Source organism: Cyprinus carpio, chromosome B9, assembly GCF_018340385.1.
Source record: "Cyprinus carpio isolate SPL01 chromosome B9, ASM1834038v1, whole genome shotgun sequence".
NCBI classification, from domain to species: domain Eukaryota; kingdom Metazoa; phylum Chordata; class Actinopteri; order Cypriniformes; family Cyprinidae; genus Cyprinus; species Cyprinus carpio.
Genome location: NC_056605.1, coordinates 23,457,938 through 23,479,608, shown reverse-complemented (window position 1 = coordinate 23,479,608; position 21,671 = coordinate 23,457,938). Strand labels below are relative to the sequence as shown.

The 21,671-nt window shown below is 37.5% G+C and overlaps 1 protein-coding gene across 2 annotated transcripts in view; it reads left to right on the top strand.

Moving 5' to 3' along the window:
* The window catches only part of LOC109059512 (semaphorin-5B-like), a 131,149-nt gene that overhangs the window by 94,229 nt on the left and 15,249 nt on the right, over positions 1-21,671 (top strand). The window contains exons 10-19 of one of the 2 annotated variants that reach the window (XM_042731643.1): positions 732-867; positions 1,146-1,353; positions 1,532-1,739; positions 13,562-13,679; positions 13,936-14,117; positions 14,525-14,668; positions 16,010-16,157; positions 17,523-17,748; positions 19,017-19,229; positions 21,154-21,324. In XM_042731643.1, coding sequence (XP_042587577.1) covers positions 732-867; positions 1,146-1,353; positions 1,532-1,739; positions 13,562-13,679; positions 13,936-14,117; positions 14,525-14,668; positions 16,010-16,157; positions 17,523-17,748; positions 19,017-19,229; positions 21,154-21,324 — 1,754 coding nt within the window. The remainder of the gene's footprint in view (positions 1-731; positions 868-1,145; positions 1,354-1,531; positions 1,740-13,561; positions 13,680-13,935; positions 14,118-14,524; positions 14,669-16,009; positions 16,158-17,522; positions 17,749-19,016; positions 19,230-21,153; positions 21,325-21,671) is intronic. The other variant, XM_042731645.1, reaches the window with a different exon arrangement.

The following is a 21,671-nucleotide window of genomic DNA, read 5'->3' as shown; positions in this document are numbered from 1 at the left end:
AGAAACTGACAAGATCTGCCTGGCTGAACCGATTATGAACTTTTATGTTTGTCTCAAGAATATATATTTGTATTACTGTGCAACCTTGAGGCCATGAAGTGTAATGGTCTAACAACTTGATGCTGTGTGTTGGAAAATACATGCCATCATTTTATTTTAGAGATAAACAATTATTTTTATGATGGTATGATACTTTTTTTTGTTGTTGTTGTTGGTAACCATTATTCAGAACTGATTTTTAATTGTTTCATATTTGCTTTTTGACAAAATAAATGTTAGATTATAGAACAAAAAAACTATTTATAAAATAAATAATAACTAGTATTTATAATTTCTATAAACATTTTATTAAAGTTTAAAATAATATATTTTAAAATAAATTATATATTTTACAATTTTAAAATAATATAAAGTAACGTATTCATATATAGTGTATTCTACTATATATTACATAAAAGTATAATATTCTCACTGTAATGGGTTTTAAGTTAAATGGTATTTATCTGCAGATCCAGAATTAAAGAACCAATGACTAAACATTGTGAATATCTTTAATATTGTATTATATACCATTTATATCAAATATACAAAAGACCATACACACACACACATATTTACCTGAAACAAGATCACCAGTATTTATACAGTATATCTATTTATATTATATATAATATCATATTGCATGTTTTTATAGTACTAAATTGTAATAATCTTTCTTTCTTGTGATCCAGGAACAGCATCGCTGCCTCTGCAGTTTGCGCGTACAACCTCAGCGCAGTCACACAGGCTTTTAACGGGCCCTTCCGCTCCCAGGAGAACCCTCGCTCCACGTGGCTGCCAACCCCGAACCCCATCCCTAACTTCCAGGTGCGTCATTCCCCCTGAATGTCTTTTATATTTTGTTCTCTGTGTGTGTGTGTCTGAAACAAACTGCAAATAGATAAATTCCATCAGCCTGGCACTGTGAGAGTAATTGCTCAATACCAGCTGCGTGTACCTGCATGCATTGTAATTCACAGTTATTGTCTGCTTTCCTATAAAATGACATGGTGAGAAGTTTGAAAGATTTTTTGTGAGTTAAATTTGCACTGCCCTGCTTGACCTCTACTCTAACTAATGAGTCTAACCCTAATGACACTTACCAGTGTGGGACCATAGAGGAAGAAGGGCCTAATGAAGGACTGACTGAACGCAGTCTGCAGGACGCCCAGCGGCTCTACCTCATGAATGACGTGGTTCAGCCCATTTCTGTGGACCCGCTGGTTTGGCAGGATGACGTGCGGTTCTCTAAGTTGGTTGTTGACATTGTACAGGGGCAGGATACTTTGCACCATGTCATGTACATAGGCACAGGTAACTAGTCGAAGTCAAATTTAATCACTTCAGTTTTGTATTTTTCTTTTGCACAAAAACCTTTTAAATCACACGTCTGCAAAAAGTTTACCATCAAATCCTTCTATAAATATTATTAGTTAGCATTAGTTATGCAGCCTTGTGTAATTATGCTTTGCCTTCTGTTCTGACTTATCAGAGTATGGAACTATTCTTAAGGCCCTGGCAACCACTAATAAGAGCCTGCAAGGTTGCTACTTGGAGGAGATGCAACTCTTCCCTCCTGGTCTGCGGGAGCCAATCCTGAGCCTTCAGATTCTCCATGGCGACAGGACTCTTTTTGTGGGCCTGAATGACAAAGTGCTGAAGATCCCTCTGGCGAGGTGCTCCAGCTACAAAACAGAATTGTGAGTGCCATGTCTCTTCTGTATGTTTTGTGAAGCAAACAGCTTTAATGGGGTCATGAACTGCCTTTTTTATTATTTTGTACTGTTCTCTGAGGTCCCCTTATAATGTTATCAAGATTTTTACATGAAAAAAAAAACATAATTTAGAAGTAATAGGCTATTTTCTGTCATGTTTTTAAACCGAATGCTCTGTTTGAATAGGCATGGCAGATTGTAGACTCGGAAGTAAACGCCACTGCTATGACTGGCTAACACTTGTGTACGTTTGACAGCCTACAGCCTTCACAGATGGATGCTGCTGTGATTTAGGTTTAAAATGCATGAATACTCGGTACATATCAAACGATCTGTAATAACAGATATAATATATTCCGCACAGCATCTTTTAGTTTCAAGCTTTCTGAAAATCTAGCGTTGAATTGTGCCTTGTTGGTGAACGAATCCACGGTAAAATAAAGTAAACAAAGGACCAAGTTGTTAACTGATGCGGTCTGGAACTTCATTAAAAATAAAGTTCATCCACTCTTTCCTAATGGTGGGATCAGAAGGAAGCCAATGCAAAGACTGTGTTTTTTCACAAATTGGCACTGCACAGAGTCTTGTTGTCTTCAGAGCCATCTTTATAATTTGATTTCTGCGTAGACCTGCGTTTGCCTTTCTCGTTATTTACACTACATGCGTGAATCACTGGACAGGGCTAAGCAGACAGTGCTGTGGAAGCAGGCATTAATCTTCTTCTGCAGAGGTGGTGTTTAGCCACACTAATACATCATTACGTCAGTGGCACATTTCACAACCTGTTGTCTTGCAGATTAGCTTCAATATAAGCCGTTTTTAGACTTATGAGAAAGTTTTGAGTTCTGAAACTTCTGGGAAGTTTTTATATTACAATCACCTTCTAGATGTCAAAAGATCAAGGCGTTTTTGATTTCCCAGTTTATGACCCCTTTAACAATTAAGGACTTAATTTATTTCATCATTCATTCATCTGACATATGCAGACAATAGGTTGGGAAGTTGGAAACGACCTATTTTCAAAATGACTGGTTGCTGATTTGTCCGATTAATTAGCCTTAAAGATGATTTGAATATTTATTCTGGTTTCAGGTTCATTGATGACCTGATTAGATGCACTTTTTAGGGGACCCTGACATAAGGTGTGCTTTTAGGTTCAAAAACAGCTAAACAGCGACAGAATGGAACAGATTGCAGGGTTATGAAGGTTTCGTTTATTTTTAACCTGACACACTGTCTTGAAGACACAACGCTCATGGTGAAACACATTGCCCAAATACACAGGTCTGAATGCATTTATACGGATGAATTTGAACATGCAAGTATTACGTATGCAAGTATTTAGCAAAGCACATGAATGTTTACAAATGTTTTGATTTGATTTAAATTTAAATAATTATTAATATCAATAAATATTTATTGATTTCAATATTCTTAATAATATGAATATTAAAATGTGTGTATATATACCAGGATAAACCAGTCAACTTCACTAGTCAACCATTATGACCCTTTCTTAGTATTTAGACAACTTGATGCATGCATTTTGGGCTTTTTAGATTTCAGGGACAATACATGCTTTCTCATTAGACTGTAGCTCTAGGTGTTGGGTGACAGCAGACCCAGGTTGATGTACATGAATGGCTCCTTTCACATTGATAAGAGCTCTTGTTACCCACCTCTGTGGAATTATACCCTTGATCTGTCATTGGAAAAGAAATTCCTCCTCATGGGTGACTGAAGCAGTAAGGGGAGCGCCGTTTGACAGTCCGTGTGTATTCTATCAAAGCTTTCCATCAACTTCCCACTCCAAATGCAGGGTGGGGACAACAGTCAGGCTCAATTTGCCAGAGGAGCACATAGAGCGCTCTGTCCGCTCTCTCTGTGCGCCATGCATGAAGGTGAAAGATCGAGTGTGGGTTTGGATGAATGAAGGAGAGATAAAGGAAGCTGGGAGGGTTCAAAGCAAAGAGGAAAGGTGCCATATAGAGTAAATGGTTTTCTGTGAGGGCAAACATATTTGACGGAGAGCTGGTGATTAGTCAGCACTTTGATTTCACTTCTCAATATGTGTGCACACTCTCTCTCATGCACAGAAACACACACAGGGCTATGTGGTGTAGGCTGAGGGTGTTGAATACTAAGCAAGGTGTAGGTGAGATGTGAGAGATGGAGCGGAAGCGAACTTTGCTAGCTCTATTTAAAACCCAGCAGGGAGGAACAATCACATTGGGTTCCAAGGGCAGGCCAGAAAAGAGAGTCCTTAATCCTTAATCCGTAATTTCCCTTTGATTCCTGCCACATCCTGAGCACATTCACCTTCGAACACAATACAGCAGTGCAGCTTTGACATTTCATTAATGCTGTACACTTATATGAAACATCATAGAGGTGTGATATGACTGCATATGAGCTGCACTCAAGAGTCAAGAGGTTTTTATTCATTTCCTCCTGTACCAGTCAGCTTCATCTTCTTGAGCTTTGACTGAAACGAATAATCATGTTATGGAGGATAATATGGATAGCTTCTTCTAGAGACTGTGTTGATTATATTATGGAGTGTTGAGTGTCAAGTCAAGTCTATATTTATTTGTATAGCACTTTTCACAAAACACATTGATTCAAAGTATCTTTACAAAGTCATACTGGTATGTTTACAATGCCGTAATGTTTTAATACAGAGCAAATGTTTGCTGGGGAATATAGCGATTATATATCAATGATATAAGTCCTCTGGATTTATCTGTAAGACATATTTAAAGTGTATTTCAAAAACAACCCAACACATTTAGCATAGAATAACCAATTTTTAATATTTTTTTAAAATTGTATTAAATATATTAGCATATAACAGCACAATGTTGCTATATTTAAAAATATGAAAAAAAAATGGCATATAAGATCCTAGTTGTACCAGTTTTATTTATCCCTAAATTTGACCACATTTTCACCATAATTACAAATAAATAAATAAATATTTTAGCATATAACAGCTTAGTGCAACCAGAACGTGAAAAAATAAACCTTTGGCCATTATTTCTTTCTTTCATGGAGCACAAAATGACCACACAAGTAAAATGAACCAGGCTAACCGGGATAGTGTCTTTTTTTCTAATAAGCAACCACCAGTCTTCCTAATTTCTTTTTTTGTGTTCCTCAGAAGAAAGAGATTCTTCTTTTAGCTTTTTCAGAGCCTAGAGCTGTCGCAGAAACATGTCACAATGACTCTCTGATATCTGTCAAGTAGTGGCAACAATTTATGTCTAACTATGCCTTATAATCTAAATGTAAATCTGATGACTTATTTGTTAAATCTGACAAACTTTTTTTTTTTTTTTTTTTTTTTTTTTTTTATATTGACACCCCATATTATAGCACCAGACACATTGTTGTTTAGCAAGTCGTTTTTGGACCAAAGCAATCTAAAGAAAGTTAGTGTAGGTCAGTGTAGGGGAAGTCGTGGCCTAATGGTTAGAGAGTCGGACTCCCAATCGAAGGGTTGTGAGTTCGAGTCTCGGGCCGGGAGGAATTGTGGGTGGGGGGAGTGCAAGTACAGTTCTTTCTCCACCTTCAATACCATGACTTAGGTGCCCTTGAGCAAGGCATCGAACCCCCAACTGCTCCCCGGGCGCTGCAGCATAAAAATGGCTGCCCACTGCTCCGGTGTGTGTTCACAGTGTGTGTGTGTGTTCACTGCTCTGTGTGTGTGTGCACTTTGGATGGGTTAAATGCAGAGCACGAATTCTGAGTATGGGTCACCATACTTGGCTGAATGTCACGTCACTTTTTTTTTCAAATGCAAATAAGGCATGTAAGATTGCATCGGTGATGTAAGAGACAAATTCTGTGTTGCAAGGAAACAAATCAAATCAATGCAAACAAAACGGACAAAAAAGAATAGCAGGCTTTCAAAATATAATGTCTTGGCGTATAATTACTTTAAAATCATTTGGCTTCTGTTCACAGTTGCTGCCCTTGTGCCGCTATTTTTCTTTACAGATGAAAAGAGTCAAAGAGAACGCTCCCGAAGCCTTGCTGATCTTGCCTTTGGAGAAGTGTTTATTAATGACTTAATCTACATTGTTGGTAGCTCTGGCTTGAAAGCAGTGCGATAATTAAGTTTGATCCCTCGAAACTCTCTCTTCTGCTCATGTTCATGGGCCTTAGACTCTCACCCCTGATTTGCAAAACTAATTTACTCTGATCAGTCAGCTGATTGTTTGATGGGATCTAAAGGGACCAACCGGCTGGACCAGATCGATAATCTTAAAGACTGCGATTCCCAATCAAGGTCGAAACCAATGTGAAAGCTGATGGGCTGTGTTAGTGAGACTTCCAGTGACAGCAAAATGCTAAAAGGTACTTCTGATATTCACCATTTATGCAATGGACCTTATAGTAAGGATGTGAAAACGGCATATTTTCAAAAACGACTGCTTGACTAATTGGCCTTAGGGAAGTACTGAATAATTACACTGTCTTTGGGTTCACTTGTCCCTGATTCAGCCAACAACATACGGCCTTCCAAATGTTTTCCAATGAACAAAGAACTACAAAAAAAATTGGTTGTGAAAATACAACATAACCTGGGATCATGACAACTTCTTACGGCTTAATTTTCATCAAATTAATTATGGTGTCTACCCTGACTTACTGTAGGTCTGTTATTGATGAAGTATTTTACATTCAACAGCCTAATTAGAGACAGCAGCGCAGTTAGTACTGACAGTTTTGATGATGTGTAGATGATGAGATGATGAAGTCTTGAAGCGCTGTTAGCAATGTGGGTTTGAGGTTACAAACATCTGTAACAAACAGAGCATACAGCAAACAACTCAAGCTTTACTTAGAAAACCACAAATATGTTTTTACAGCTTTCCTTTTCTTACTTCTGATGTGGCAAACCCATGTTCTCATGTCTACAGAGATGCTTGGTCACTATTTAGGACGTAATTTTGGATCATGACATCCATTTATTGGGGATTTTTGCTGTAGCAGTCACTACATGTTGCAGTTTTTAGAGCTCTCTTGCTTTATGGATGGTGGGGTGTAGAGCTGGACCTTAATGTTTATTTTTGACTATTTTTAAGCCTTGTGACTATATTTCATGTATTTTTGATTTTATTATTTTTGCATATGCTATGAAGCTACTTAAAAGGGTAATTTTTTATCATCAGGACTGTTGTAGTCAAGTACATTTAAATTGTTTAATGTAAAAACTAAAACAGTAAAAATCTAGTTAAACATAATGAAGGCATGTTTTTCAATAAATGAAAACAAGTAAAAATTGTATTAATTTAAGAATATTTAAGAGTTTTCATTTACACTACCAATCGAAAGTTTTTTGTTTAATGAACCTTCTCAGCAAGGACACATAAAATACATTTAGGAATGTGAATAATTTTTTTTTTAATATATACAAATAGAAAAGGGTTATTTTAAGTTGCAATAATATTTCACAATATTAATGTTTTACTGTATTTTTATCAAATGAATGCAACCTTGGTAAATATGAGACTTTCAAAAACATTTTTAAAAACTTACCGACCCCGAACTTTTGAATGGTAGCGCATATAAACCAATATAACAACACATAATAATAAATAGGAATATTCAGTAACTCACAAATCAAAGACGCATTGTGAAACTAACCTAATGACAGTCTTAAATCTCGCGATTTAAGAAAAGTTATTGGTTTGATCTTCGAAGGGAAGGAATCGTGATCCTATTGTGTGCTTAACCTTAGGTTGCACCAGCATAATTGTCTCTGCAGTAATGCTGCATTCATGTTGTTAAAATTAGCACAATTATGAGCTGACAACCTGAGATTCTACTCTGAGCACATCCTCAAATTATTTGTTTCCATGGCAACCCTCACAACCCAAAAAGGTTCCATATGTGGTTGTTTATGACAGCAAAATATATTTAATCACTTCATTAATTCACCTTTATATGCTTTTTAAAATAAAAACTAAGAAAGTGCAACAGGCTTTAAAAGAGAGAAATATATATAGATGTAACTTACTACATTTAATTGTTGAAGAAGTTTTCACGCAGTTTCCAACTTGTAAGTGCGACTTTGAATGTTTTTTTTTCCTAATCAAAATTTTTTTCCCAATTACAAATTTACTGTGCCTTGCTATGGACACATCATCAAATTCCATGGTCATGTGGTGATAAATATATTTCCTGAAGGCATTTTGTCCTTTACCTGTGGCTAAGCCTTATAGCCAGCATGTAAAAAATTCTCATTTCAGAGGCCCCGTCTGACCCAAACAATTTACAGCTCCTGTTGCCGCCAGCTTGTCAACAGGGTGCTAAAAAACACTGGGTTTGAGAGCTCGCAGCTTGTTTGAGCACGCTGCCCAGCACTTGAGCAACTAGAGGAGCTGCAGAGAGAGGAAAGGAAAGGCAGGGAAAGAAAGTAATCAGAAGGTGAGAGCATTTATTACCACTGCCTTTTAACTGACTCTCCACTGGCAGAGTCCCAAAATTGAAGCCATTTTTCTCATGCACTTTCTCCCATTCTTGATTAAGACAGGCAATATGTCTCAAACCCTGCTGTCCTGAACTTCTGACAAATAGCATCTTTTCTTCTTCTCCTAAGATGAAGCCATTAAAGCATCTGACCATCTTATCTCTGTCTGCGCTAAGCTGTCAGTGATTGCTGTGTGTGGAAATCTCTCAAGCTGAAATTTATGGGACCTGTTTGGCTCTGGCAGTTTCCTATAAAAACAAAATATTAAAGGGGGGTCATATGGAGAAAAGAAAAAAAAAATTGAGAGAATTGTTCTTTACCATTTCACTGGAATGCATTCATAGTACTGTATCTAACATGCAGATCATTTAATTGATAAACACAGTTTTTTATATACAAAAAATGTGTGACAAAACTTGGTTAGCTAGAAAACCTGAAGCTGGTTGTATTGATTCTGAGCACAGTGCATCCATAAAAAATAAAACCTCGGCCCTTGTTTACAACAAAAAGGTCATGAAGTGCTATTAAAAGGATGGCAATAACTATTTGCTTTTGTTCATCTTTTTTAAAGGCCTATAAAATAGACAGTATTTTTTACAGCCCTCCCAATGACTTTAAAACGTCTATTAAACCAACAAGGAGAAAGAAAGATTGATCGTCTTCTGTCCACTGTCATTGTTTATGTGTTACTTTATTTTGTGCACTATTTAAAATTTTACAAGCAATGTCTTCTGGCTTTGCTACTGAAGCGGTGCACTGAAAGGAAACCATGGTAAATTATACAGCAGTGTGATTCATGTCAGTTCATGTTGCTTTTGTTTTAGCACTTCTTCCATGCACATGCACCTTGAACTGGCCCTCAAGTGCACTAACTTATTTTTTTTCTAGCAGTCTATTTTTAAAAAAGGTGAGCTGTGTGACTGGTTGCAAGGCTAGATGGCAGTTTTTCTGCTGTGCTTGTTCTTTTCCTTCGGAGATGGTGGTCATTCTGTGAAAATCTCTCTTTATCGAGTGTAAGTTGCAGAAATCGGGAGAAAAAAAAACTTCAGGAGGCCATTAATTGAGGTTTTTTTTCCTCACTAGGTCAGCTGGCACAGTCCTAAGAGCAGCCGAGTCCTGGCAGTGCCCCAGGGCTGTGTTCATGTCTCCTGAGCTCATCAGTAAAACAGGCTACTGCTGTATGCCAACCGGAATGTCAAATCAGCATTCCTTCCATGCCGGCACATTTTCATAGTCTTAAGAGATTACATGGACGGCTGGCTTTCACTTTGGTTCGCAGGAGTGGATCTTTCCAATGTAATTAATGAAATCACTGCGAAAGTTTTTGTTTAAATGGGTAGTTCTCGCAGGTCAGTGCCCTGGGTGCTTGTGTTTCTGCCCTCTGTAATAGGGGGTAATTGGGCCTTAGGTGTGCACGAGGAAGATATCGTTATACTCTCAATCCTCACATTCTTTTAATTAGCCCGAGTCATTTATGTCTTCAATTGTGCACTAACTGTATAACGCTATGGGTGCTTCAAATAATTTACTGTTGTTTATTCCTGTTTCATTATAGCTCCTGTTATATTGAGAAACGAGAAGATGATAATCAGGCCTGTTTCATGCACCTTAAGTCTGATGCCATTGGTGCATATTTGTAAACTCATATTGACAGGATGCAGAATTCACACTGCATGCACCCATTTCTGAAAAAGTCTTAGGACTGAATCCAGATGACTTAAGCAGTTTTGCATAAAGTTGAGTATTTCTAAATGTTTTGATGCTCTCACTGCTTGTTCCGCTCTACTGTCAGTCCAAAAATCCCCCTCATGAGCCTGCCATTCAGCTCCTATAGATAATTAATTGAAAATGCTTGTTTACTTTAGTAAACAACCTGGAACTCAACAAGCATAAATGTGGTAATTAAACCTTAACTGCTGTTATGATAGGAAAAATTATGTACTGGTACAATATAGTAATTATTTAGTATATAATATTTAGTTGTTTTTTTTTTTTATTTATTTATTTTTTTTTTTTATAAACCCAGTGTTTAAATATTTAAGAGTGTGTACAGTATGTGCCTTTTTGAGGCACAGGTAATAACAAATTGGGGGCTCATCCGGGATTTGAAAGCAGGACCTCTCACACCCCAAGTGAGAATCATACACCTTTACCAGAGGTATGATTGGAGCCACAGGTCATAACAATATACTTACTATAAATATAATATTTATTTTATTTACTGCATTTTGAACCAACTGCTTGCAGTAATAATTCAAAGACTTCATAAAGAATTCATAAAGACAGTCACTTGTTTTGTTTCTTACTGAATCAGAGGTTTCGAATGAATCAGATAAATAATGATTATACTGTAATAATGATTCACTAGTAACATAAGTTATACAAAGAGTAGGCCTTAGGGGCGAATTTCATTTTAGGGGGGCTCAGCCCCCAATGAAGGTATATTTTTTTTATATATATATATATATATATATATATATACAGTATATATATATATATATACATACATACATACATATATAATAAAAAATTTGACTAATAGGGGTGGTATACTAAACTTATATACCAAAAAGTGCAGTATTCCATTCCAACTGAATTGCATGGATGGGTATAACATATAACTGAATAAGCCAAATAAAAGTCTTCATGATCTCTCTCTCTCTCTCTCTCTCTCTCTCTCTCTCTCTCTCTCTCTCTCTCTCACACACACACACACACACACACACACACACACACACACACACACACACACACACACACACCTCTGTTTACTGTACACACAACATTTTACTGTTTGCATTTCTAGTACAACCCTCTTTCCTAAGCTCAAGTATGCAAACCTCTTTGCCACATGCACTGGAATATGTATTACATTGAAAGTTAAATTTTCAAATGACAATGGCAACATGATCGTTTTATAAAGTATGTGTTCACTGATGATTTTCACTGGAGGTAACAGCTGTGGTGTGATGAGGGGTGAATGCAGTGAAAACCTAGGCTACAGTAGATGGGGAACCAATTGCTCCCCTATAATATTTTGTAAACTGTATTTATGACAAAGAACAGAACTACACAGATGCATATTATAACAATCTATTGATAAACACACACCTTGTCCTCTGTTTCTCGCTCTGCGGATTGAAGAGCACGCTGAAAGACAGGGAAGAGTCTTAGAAGTCTGCTGCCTTTTCATATGAAATCTAAAAATGGCCTAGCGATACCCATGCTCTGACTGTTTATAATAACATTTCACCATTTTAAATAAAGCATTATATTTAGTAGGGTTTTGTGTGTGTGTATGTGTGTGTGAAATTGGTATTAAAAATCACTGTTAATGAAATTTCACTGTTATCTGCTTAATGGATTTTCTGGTATTATGACAATCGTAGTTCCACTGAAAAAGAGAAATCATATAGAATTTTGAGAATCCATAGAGGATTGTTATACAGTATTTTAAATTGTTCTCTGATGTCCTCAAAGTGTGTATGTGAAGTTTTATCTCAAATTACCCCACAGATCATTTTTTATAGCTTGTTGAAATTGCCACTTTTAGGGTATGAGCCATACGCGCTGTTAATGTGTATGTCCCCTTTAAATGAAAATGAGCGGATGCTCCCGCCTCTCTTCTCTTCTCAGCTTCAAGAGCTCATGCTCACAGGGAGACCGGTGTTACAATTTAACTGGTGGGTGACCATGTTCCTGATCCTCACATTGCTTCCAAACGCAAACACATGAAGGCAGCATTAGTGAAAACAGGCAGAGACAATGGTAGCTTTAGCAACATTAGCCTTACAGAGAAGCTCTTTTGGAAAACAAAATATGCGTGAGGCTTACTTTGTCTGGAGTCTGGACGTTTGCGCACGAAACGTTTTTTTTTTTTCTGCGACATTTCCTTTGAAAATGAAATGTAACCACCATGTCCTCAGCAGTCTATGGAGACTCCTATGTTCGTTGGTGCATCCCAACACACGACACTTTTAATGGCTTTAATTCACTGAGTATGACGTCATAGGATCGTGTGGAGAGACTGTTTATGATTTTTTGGGATTATAAAACAATGAGTGAGTGGATTTTTTTTTTTTTATAGGCTGGTTGTTTTCACACACTGCGGCCACACAACTGTGTTCAATCACCTTATAATAGTGGTTTTTTTTTTATTCTGCTGAAATGATGATGGAAGATTATTTTTTTTTTGTTTAACAAGAGGGTCGTCCAGAAATTAAATTGTTGAAGGATGATATTTTCTTTTTGCCTTGATGTTCCTGACAGAGTTGAAGCATTGGAGTGGTTTAGCACTCAACCCAGTTCGAGCTCCCTTCTCGGCAGGATTCAGTCTTGGCACTCTGCACTGTATCAACACCCTGTGTGTTTCCTCAACCTCGAGGCTGGAATGCCAGAGGGCCAGCGCAAACAAACTGAAACACTTGTGCCAAAAACAAGCCTTTCAAGCTAAAGGGAAGGTTGTGAGGCTGCTGGTGCTTTACTAACACACCGCCCCAAATTCCTGAGCCCTTGAAACAGCACTCATGGCTTAACATCATTAGTGGGTTTAGATTTAATTACACCTTATTAGGCCTCTTTTTTTAGCAGCTTACAAATATTGAATCAATTTCGAGGTGTTGCGTAGCAAGGGTTTTGCAGAAAGGATAGGAAATTCTCCCAGGCGTGGTTTAGATTTGTATCAGGGAACTGTAGTGCCTAGGGCTGCTGTCGGTTAATGTGCAAGCTTTTTAATCTACGATGTTGGGCAAGGGAAGCAGATGTTGGATGTCTCTTCAGTTTAAAAGTCAATGTGAATTGCTGTTTGCATCCCATTTTTCTTTCACTACCTATTAAAGAATGCAGAAGGATGTTCAACTTGAGTTTATCCAGTTTTTTTCAGAGAATGTATTGGATCGTGAAATGTGGGTATTGCCCAAATTAAGTCTTATTATTACCAAGTTTGAAAACAGTTGTGCTGCTTAATAATTTTTGTGAAATCTATGATGCATTTTCGTCAAGATTCTTTGATAAATAGACAGTTAAAAACTTGAAATAGAAATCTTTTTAACATTATAAATGTCTTTACTGTCACTTTTGATTAAATACATCCTTTCAGAATAAACATATTAAAAGATTTTTACAGTATTATTAAAGATTGCAAAAATAATTTTATGTCTTTGGAATTAATCACATAATAAGACTAGGAACATGTATTTATAAATAAATGAGGTCAATATGAAATTAATATTGACTACAATGTACCACTATTCATGCACTAAGCATGTGTGTATTTCTTTTCTCTCTCTCCCTTTCTCTTTTTCCTGGCTCTTTTTTATTTCTATTTTAGGATGTGTTTGGATGCAAGAGACCCTTACTGTGGTTGGGACCGAAAGCAGCGGCGTTGCACCACCATAGAGGACAGCTCTAACATGAGCCAGTGGTTCCAGAACATCACTGCCTGTCCGGTAAGGACCAGCCATTTAAAGAAGCCACCTCATTCACTGCCTCATGCATGACTGATGTTTCGACACATGTCCGCCGTCTCCATAGCGCTCAGACAGTCTCCCACTGCAGCTTTGAAACCTGTGTTGCGTGAAAGGTGCTATGCCGCATGATTGATAACATCACTTGAGGCAGCTGCTTTGTGGTCATTATTTTTAGGACTGAGATCCTGTACGCACCCAACCTTCAAATTCACACGTTTTTTCTCATTTATTCCAGCTGAGGAACCAAACCACAGATGGCGCATATGGGCCCTGGGCTCCATGGCAACCCTGTAGCCACGATGATGGTGAAGGCACCAGCACATGTTTTTGCCGATCACGGGCTTGCGATAGTCCGCCCCCTCGCTGCGGAGGTAAAAACTGTGAGGGCCCCACCATAGAGGTATCCAACTGTTCAAGGCAAGTAAAAAGTTTTTCCTTAAAGCAATAGTTGAGCCAAATAATTCAAATTCAGTTATAGTGTTTCTATGATCTGTTTTTTTTTCACCTGTTTACTGCCATTTTGCATCTAAGGTGCTGAAACTGAATTGTGTTTTTACCAGAAGTGGCAGTTCTCTCATCACACGAGATGTGCTGCAGGAAGCAAGCACTTTAGCAAATTGAGAATGTTTCCCAATCAAAATTCCTTAACCGAACATGTCCTCTTTCTCTTCCATCACGTCACATTAGCCTTATCAAATGCAGCAGTGCTGCCGGAAAAAAAAAAGTATTTCTATATCCCAAATGAGAAAATGGGCTTGTACCCATCACTTCTTGCCAAGGTTCACTGATGCTCACTGTTTTTTCTTTCTTTCCTTTTTCTGCAGGAATGGAGGTTGGACACCCTGGTCGTCCTGGGGCCAGTGCAGCACAAGCTGTGAGATTGGGTTTGAAGTCCGCCAGCGATCCTGTAACAATCCTTCACCCAGGCATGGCGGACGAGTGTGTGTGGGGCAAAGCAGAGAACAGAGGTAAGAAGAGAGTTTTTATTTCTTGCACATCTAAATGTAAAAATAAAGACCTGAAACATATCATAATTATATTTAGATATTCATCAGTTATTTAATAAAGTTTAGGTAATGTAATTAAGGAGCCTCAAATTATATTTGATTCACTTTCACATGAGAAAGATTAATCTTTCTAAGTTGGTTTCTTTTAAAAGCGGTCTTATCATACATGATTTTTTAAATAGACCCCCTGAGTCATTATTTAGTTTCATATTACCATTTTTACTCAGTGATCCTTATAATTAAATGTGCTTTTATTTGCTCTTGTGTCTTAGAGGAATATTTCACTCCAAAATGAAAAGTCTTACATTATTTTCTCAGTTGCTCTAAACTATATTTTCAATATAAGTTCATAGTGACCACGGGCTGACCAAGGACAAAAACACTATAAAAGTAGTCCATATGAATATATTCTAAGTTTCCTGAAGCCATATGATCATTCTGTGTGATGAATAGATTGATTTATGCAAGAAGAATTTAGAATTTACTATGATTCATTTATTTCATTTATAGATTCATTACAAGAAGATTTTTTTGTTTGCTGTGTCTGCTTATAAGTCAGCGTTACATAGTTAACTAAAACAGAAATATAAAATGAAAACCTTAATAATAAAATAAACAATGTTTTTGTTTAGAATAAAGAAAATGAATGTTACTTAAAAAAAAAAAAAACCTTTGGTAACACTTCACTTAAAGCCTTTATGTACAGTGCATTGTAAAATGTTATAAAAGGGTATATGCATTATAATTATTTATAATATGCATTGTTATACATTATATATTGTCGTAAATAATTATAACCAAATTTAAAATGCATAGTGTAACAATAAATTGATAAGTGTTACAATGTATTAATTAACTATTGTTTCAATTATTCATGATATTGTACAATACATTATAAGTTGCATTAAAAGGCATAATTGATGCATTAAGACTACTTTTATAATGCATTATACATAAAGGCTTTAAGTGTTACCAAAACTTTATATAATATCTGTTTAAAATAAATATTAATCCAAAATGTTAATTAAAAACATAATGATATTAAGTGCAAGTTAACTTTAAAAGCATTATAATCTGATAATCTTCCCCTCTACTGAAGCTGTTATATGTGATGCCTGTAGTGTAGGTTAGACGTCAGTAACATCAAATGCCAAGTTCACAAGTTTCTCATAACCAAATGCAATGTTGTCAGACCTGTGGCAAATATGACCCCTTTAAACATTTCTCTTGAGTTTTATCAACACGGAGCAGGCCAGGCTTAAACTCATGATATGAGCAAAACACATTTTTTATGCTCACCAGATTCTGCAATGAGAAGGTGTCGTGCCCTCAGCCCATCTTCTGGTCATCATGGTCGCCCTGGTCCAAGTGCAGCTCAGAGTGTGGAGGAGGGGTGCACTCTCGCTCCAGGAACTGTGAGAATGGAAATAGCTGTCCAGGATGTGCGCTGGTATGTACACCTGAAGTACACACACACTTACACACACGCTTTAGCCTTGAAGCCTCCTGCTCGACTGTGATAACCAAGCAGCTCTCCTCCCAGAAAGATATGTGTGATGTACTGTAAAAGTGGAGCTCATTTGTGATTCAGGAGAGACTGAGTGGACTAGACTAATCTCATACGCAGCACACTGTTTCATTTTGAAGATTTATGCAGTTCTGAGACTGTCACTTACATTAAGCTGATTGTCCACACGGTCTGCCAATGGCCTTGTAGTTATTTACATTCATCACCTTCAAAATGAAAAAGAAATAAAACATGCCTATGAAGAGATAGACTTAAAATAAACTTACTCAGAGAAATATTCATTGGATTAAATGTGTGAATACTTGCCTAGGTTTCTCCTTTGATATACTGTTTCTATTTATATATAATTGATTTTTAAAATTGTGATGTTATCCCTTGTAAAAAAAGTAATATATTTTAAATATTTGTTTCAAACTAAGTATAGTTCAAATCTATTAAGATATTTAGTGACATAATGCTCAAGACTTCCTGATATAAAAATTATAATTAAACTTTATTCGGAGTACTATTTCTGCACAATGCATATTTCTTAATATTAAGCTTAAAATGTGCTTTAATGTCACTATTGATTATCTTTGAATAATATCGGTCTTTAAATGCAAGATATTTAAAGTGTATCTGAAGTATACTTGCAATAGTTCCATTTTAGCACAGTCAAATATATTTCAGTATACCTTTACAAAAGTGCAAGCACAAAATTAGTTGTTCCAATTTAGCAGACTTTAAGTATACTAGTAAATTTACACAGGACAAAAATAGATTTTGGGTCCCAAGAGTAAACAGACTAAGTAAAGGTTTAAAAGGGCAGTAAACTGAACTCCAGGAAGGTACAGTATTATACACTAAATGATTCTATGATTTATTTTATGTTATCAACAAATCACATCACACCGAAACATGTTATGGCATTTTGTGCAGTTATATGGTGTAGTGCCTCTTTCTATACAACAAAAGATCAAGACAAATCAAAATAGCACTCAGTTTTCTAAAATGCTCTTTTGCTTTTGCATTTTAAATCGGACAGATTTCTTTGCTCTCCAACTCTCTTAAGAGCTGCAATTAATTCAAATTTAATCGACTTAATTAGGACTCAAATTAACGTTCCTTGCAAAGAACTGTAACACCCCCTTGGGTGTCTAGCAAGGAGCCATAAAATTTATTAACTGTTCACAGTGATGGCAAAAGAATGAGCTTCACGTGTATCTTAAGAGGTGAAGTAATGTCACCTGTGCATGAGGAATGAGCAACTAGATGATGTCATCTCTTTGTCAATCTTCCTCATTGCAGGAGTACCAGGCATGTAATCTGGAATCCTGTCCGGAGGTGCGCCGAAACACCCCATGGACCCCTTGGGTCCCAGTGAACATAACCCAGGGAGGGGCACGGCAGGAGCAAAGAGTACGCTATATCTGCCGGGCCCAGCTGGCTGACCCTCATGAGCTTCAACTGGGCAAGCGTAAAGTGGAGACACGCTTCTGCCCCAATGATGGGACGGTAACCTGCGAAACAGACTGTGAGTGTTAAGATCCTTTTTTCTAATGCACAGTACACACGCACAATGAACAGATCTGACTGAGTTAGCCGATAGCGCTGGCTCGATGACAGTTCAGGGTCACAGTTCAGCTCTTGCCCACTTTGCGAATGTCGGGCGCCACATTGATTAACTGTATCTTGCTGTCTGAAATCAGGAGAGGTCAAACACTTGAGGTGCACATGGAATGCATTAGAGGCAAGGGAGTGTCAGAATTCACCTTGTGCAGGTTGCTGTGACCAGAATGTTTTTGTCAGAGATGCTGTAAAACACAGCATGACATTGGTAGGTTTTTTTAGTAACCTTGAATTACACAGAAAAAGACCACTCCTTGAAATAACACACTCAGAGAGTGCTGCAGTGATGACTTCTTTATCAGTCCAACCCGGAAGTTAGCATCACCCTGGTTCCTTTGACAAAAACCCTATAGGATTTTTCCATTGGATTTTTGAATTCTTGCAGAAAATAAGCTTTGTAAACAAACAAAAGTTTATGCATCTTTAATATTTTGTTCATCATGATAATCTTCACAAATGAATACAACAATTCTGAAGTCTAAATGCAATTGGCAGAAACACAAAGCTGACCATAAGCTATAAACAAACTATATCATGGAAGGCCATTAAGCTTACAAAAACTCTTTGAGTCTTTATTTTCAAAGCATTTTCCCTAAACATTTGCATTAGAATAGTTCATTATAAACTCTGTAATTATAAATACAATGATGCTGTAAAAGTGGACTAGTGATTTGAGTAATTTCTGGTTCACTGTGATGACTTTTAATGTTCCCGACAACTTCTGTAGTCCCATTTAGGCACTTGTTAGCAAACATCTATTTCAAGACAAGTAAAATCTTTAAAAATTTCACAAGAAGTTATTACAGGTGTATCTTGTTGTAGGATGAATGTGAAAATATCTTGACATTTGGTTAACCACAAACTTTATTTTAGGATTTTTAACCCAAAGCCCATTCAAAAAATTAATTAACTTCTGGACAATAAAACCGGAAGTGCTTAAATGCTCTTCTCCTGGTTTTGACCTACAAAAATACATCATCCCTGCAGTGCTCTTTAAATAAAATTACACCAAGAACAATAACTGTGAAGATAACTAATAATTTACATAACTATATTAGTCAGGTGGATTCTGAATCATCATAACAGTGTCAGTAGGCTGGAAAAACAGTCAGCGGGAAAGAAAAATACGGACAAAAACTGGCAAACTTATGACACGCAATATATGTTTTACAGCTCTCGTTGAGGAGCTTCTCAAGACGCCTGGTGTACGACTGACAGGCTCTGGCTGGTCATCGTGGGAGATGTGGTCTGCTTGCACTCAGGAGTGTGCCAAAGGCTACCGCACTCGCAAACGCACCTGCACCAGCGCAGAGAGCAAAAGCATTCCCACCGCCTGCCGGGGACCTCCAGTAGAATATCAGGACTGCAATCTTCAGCCCTGTCCAGGTAACACACACACTCAGAAATACGCATGTAAACACAAGCACACTCCAAATGCACATATACATATGTGCACACAAATACACACATAAATAGACTCCCACATATGCTCATAATCAAGGTAGTTGCTCATCGTGCTGGAAAAGCCTCTGCTTCCATTAGAGCGTGTGAAGTGTATTACTGAATTCATTAGCTAATGGAAACCAGAAGCCCCGTAGGGACCTGCTGTGGTCAGATTAAGAGGTTTCACCATAATTTCAAACAGACATGAACTCGAGAGTAAATCGAATACTCTTTTCTGATTTAAAAATCGCAAGATCAAATGAAATTTCCAGTTAGCACCAGAACTTTAAAGGTTAAGTGTGCAATAAAATGGCATCAAACTGAGTTGATATAATAACTAGATAATTTAAGAAGAAAATGTGAGTGACAAATTTGCCTGCCACCAAGTTGCTTATTTTCTGTAGGTGAATAGAGGGAGTTGCTCATGGGTTGCTAAGATGTTTTCAAAGTGTTTTTAGCATATATAGTTTGTGATTGCTAGCAAGTTTGGGGATGCTAATGGACAGTTTAAAGATGCTAACAAACAGTTTAAGGGTGCTAACATACAGTTCAAGAAGGCTAACAGTTTAGGAACGGTAATGAAAAGTTAAATGGTGCTTACGGGCATTTCAAGGGTTCTAACAGACAATTTGCGCATGATAATAGACAGTTTAAAGGTGCTAAAATACATTTTTCTCCAGGTTTAACAGTCTTCCTTGGCTCAAACAAACAGAATCATGTTTTGAAAGTGCTAATATTTCTCCTGTGGTCCTTCACAGTGCAAATTATCTGACAAATCACCTTGGAAGTTCCAAACAGATGGTTTTGTGTCTTTCTTTAGACATATTGACAGCTACTTGCCAATGCATTGTCCACTCTAAACTCTCTCTGAGTGTAACAAATGAATGGCACCCACAGTATTTGCAATGCTGTTTTCCACTCAGACAGAAAGGGAAAATAGGATTGAAATAAAGCGGAAGGAAAGGGGGTAGGGCACATGGATTCAGACACATTACTGACATCAGGCAACCATTTTAATCATTTTTTAGACCTCAGACATGCACTCCCTCAGTGTGCGAGGTTGCTGGACTCACTGTGATTGCAGTTGGTCTGCCTTCACACTTCAGTCGTGCCCCAGTACACACATGCTAATCCACTGAAGTTAAACAGTGCTTTCTAGTGCAGAGAGAAGGAGCCACCCCTAACCTTCTCCTCCATCAGTCTGATGAGACGTCAAGAGGATGGTGGCACGGGCTGTTAAAGTGAGAGGAAACTGCACAACAGCAGTGCTCTATCCTGGTTAGTGCTGGAAAATATAGTTTATGGTGGTACCTGTGATTCGGAACATGCTAGCTGGTTTCTAGCTGCTAGATCATCTGCAAACAAGTTGGTTATACCAGCTTCAGTTGATCAAGCTGGTCAATGGTGATCATCTTGGGCCAACTAGATATCAGTCACCACCTTAATCTAGATTTTCCAACAGGATAAACAATGAAATGGAGGTGAACAGCTGGTGTTCATTATAACAAGAAGTCTCAAGTGTTTGGTGAGGAGCTTTGTTGGTCAAATAATGCAGTTTGAAACTCCATTCTGCCCTGAACTTTGAATGTCCGGATCACCATCACATCCCATAACAGATGTCTGCTTGCCTTGTCCACCTTGTGGGAGTTTTTTTTTTTCGATTGTTTTGTGTTTGCCTGTTGGATTGATGCTTTTTTATGTTTGTGTTCAGTACGTTGTGTCTGCATCCTCCGTTCCGTCTTTCTTGTCTGCGCTGCATTTGCATCCGCTTATCTGATGCTTGGATGATTGTGTCCCCCTCCTTGCCTGATTGTTTTGTGTTTGTCTTTGTATGTTGTATTTGTTTGTACATGTTTGGTCTGTGCAGTTAACGGCGCCTGGTCTTGCTGGTCATCATGGTCACAGTGTTCGGTGCCTTGTGGAGGTGGGCACTATCAACGAACGCGCACATGCACTAGCCCTGCCCCTGCCAATGGAGGGGACATCTGCATCGGGTTGCACACAGAGGAGGCTCTTTGCAACACACACACCTGTGATGGTAAGATCAGTTTCAATCCAGAACCACAAATGGTTTAAAAAAATGGTTTAAGTGAAATGTGCTACAAAAAAATCAAGGCTCTCCAAATTGAGCTCTACCTCTGTCTGTAAGCACAAGATACATTTGGTTTTCAATGTGTCATCTGTCCATCAACACCCATTATTATCACCATTTAAAAACACAGTTTTATGTAGGCTTATTTCTACCATGAAATAAAAAGATAAAAGGTAATTGTTTTTTTGTTTGTTTTATTTAAAAAAAAAAAATTGGAGCTTACAATTTTTTCACAATTGCAAGTCTATGTCTCAAAATTCTTACTTTTTTCTCACAACTGAGAGTTTATATCT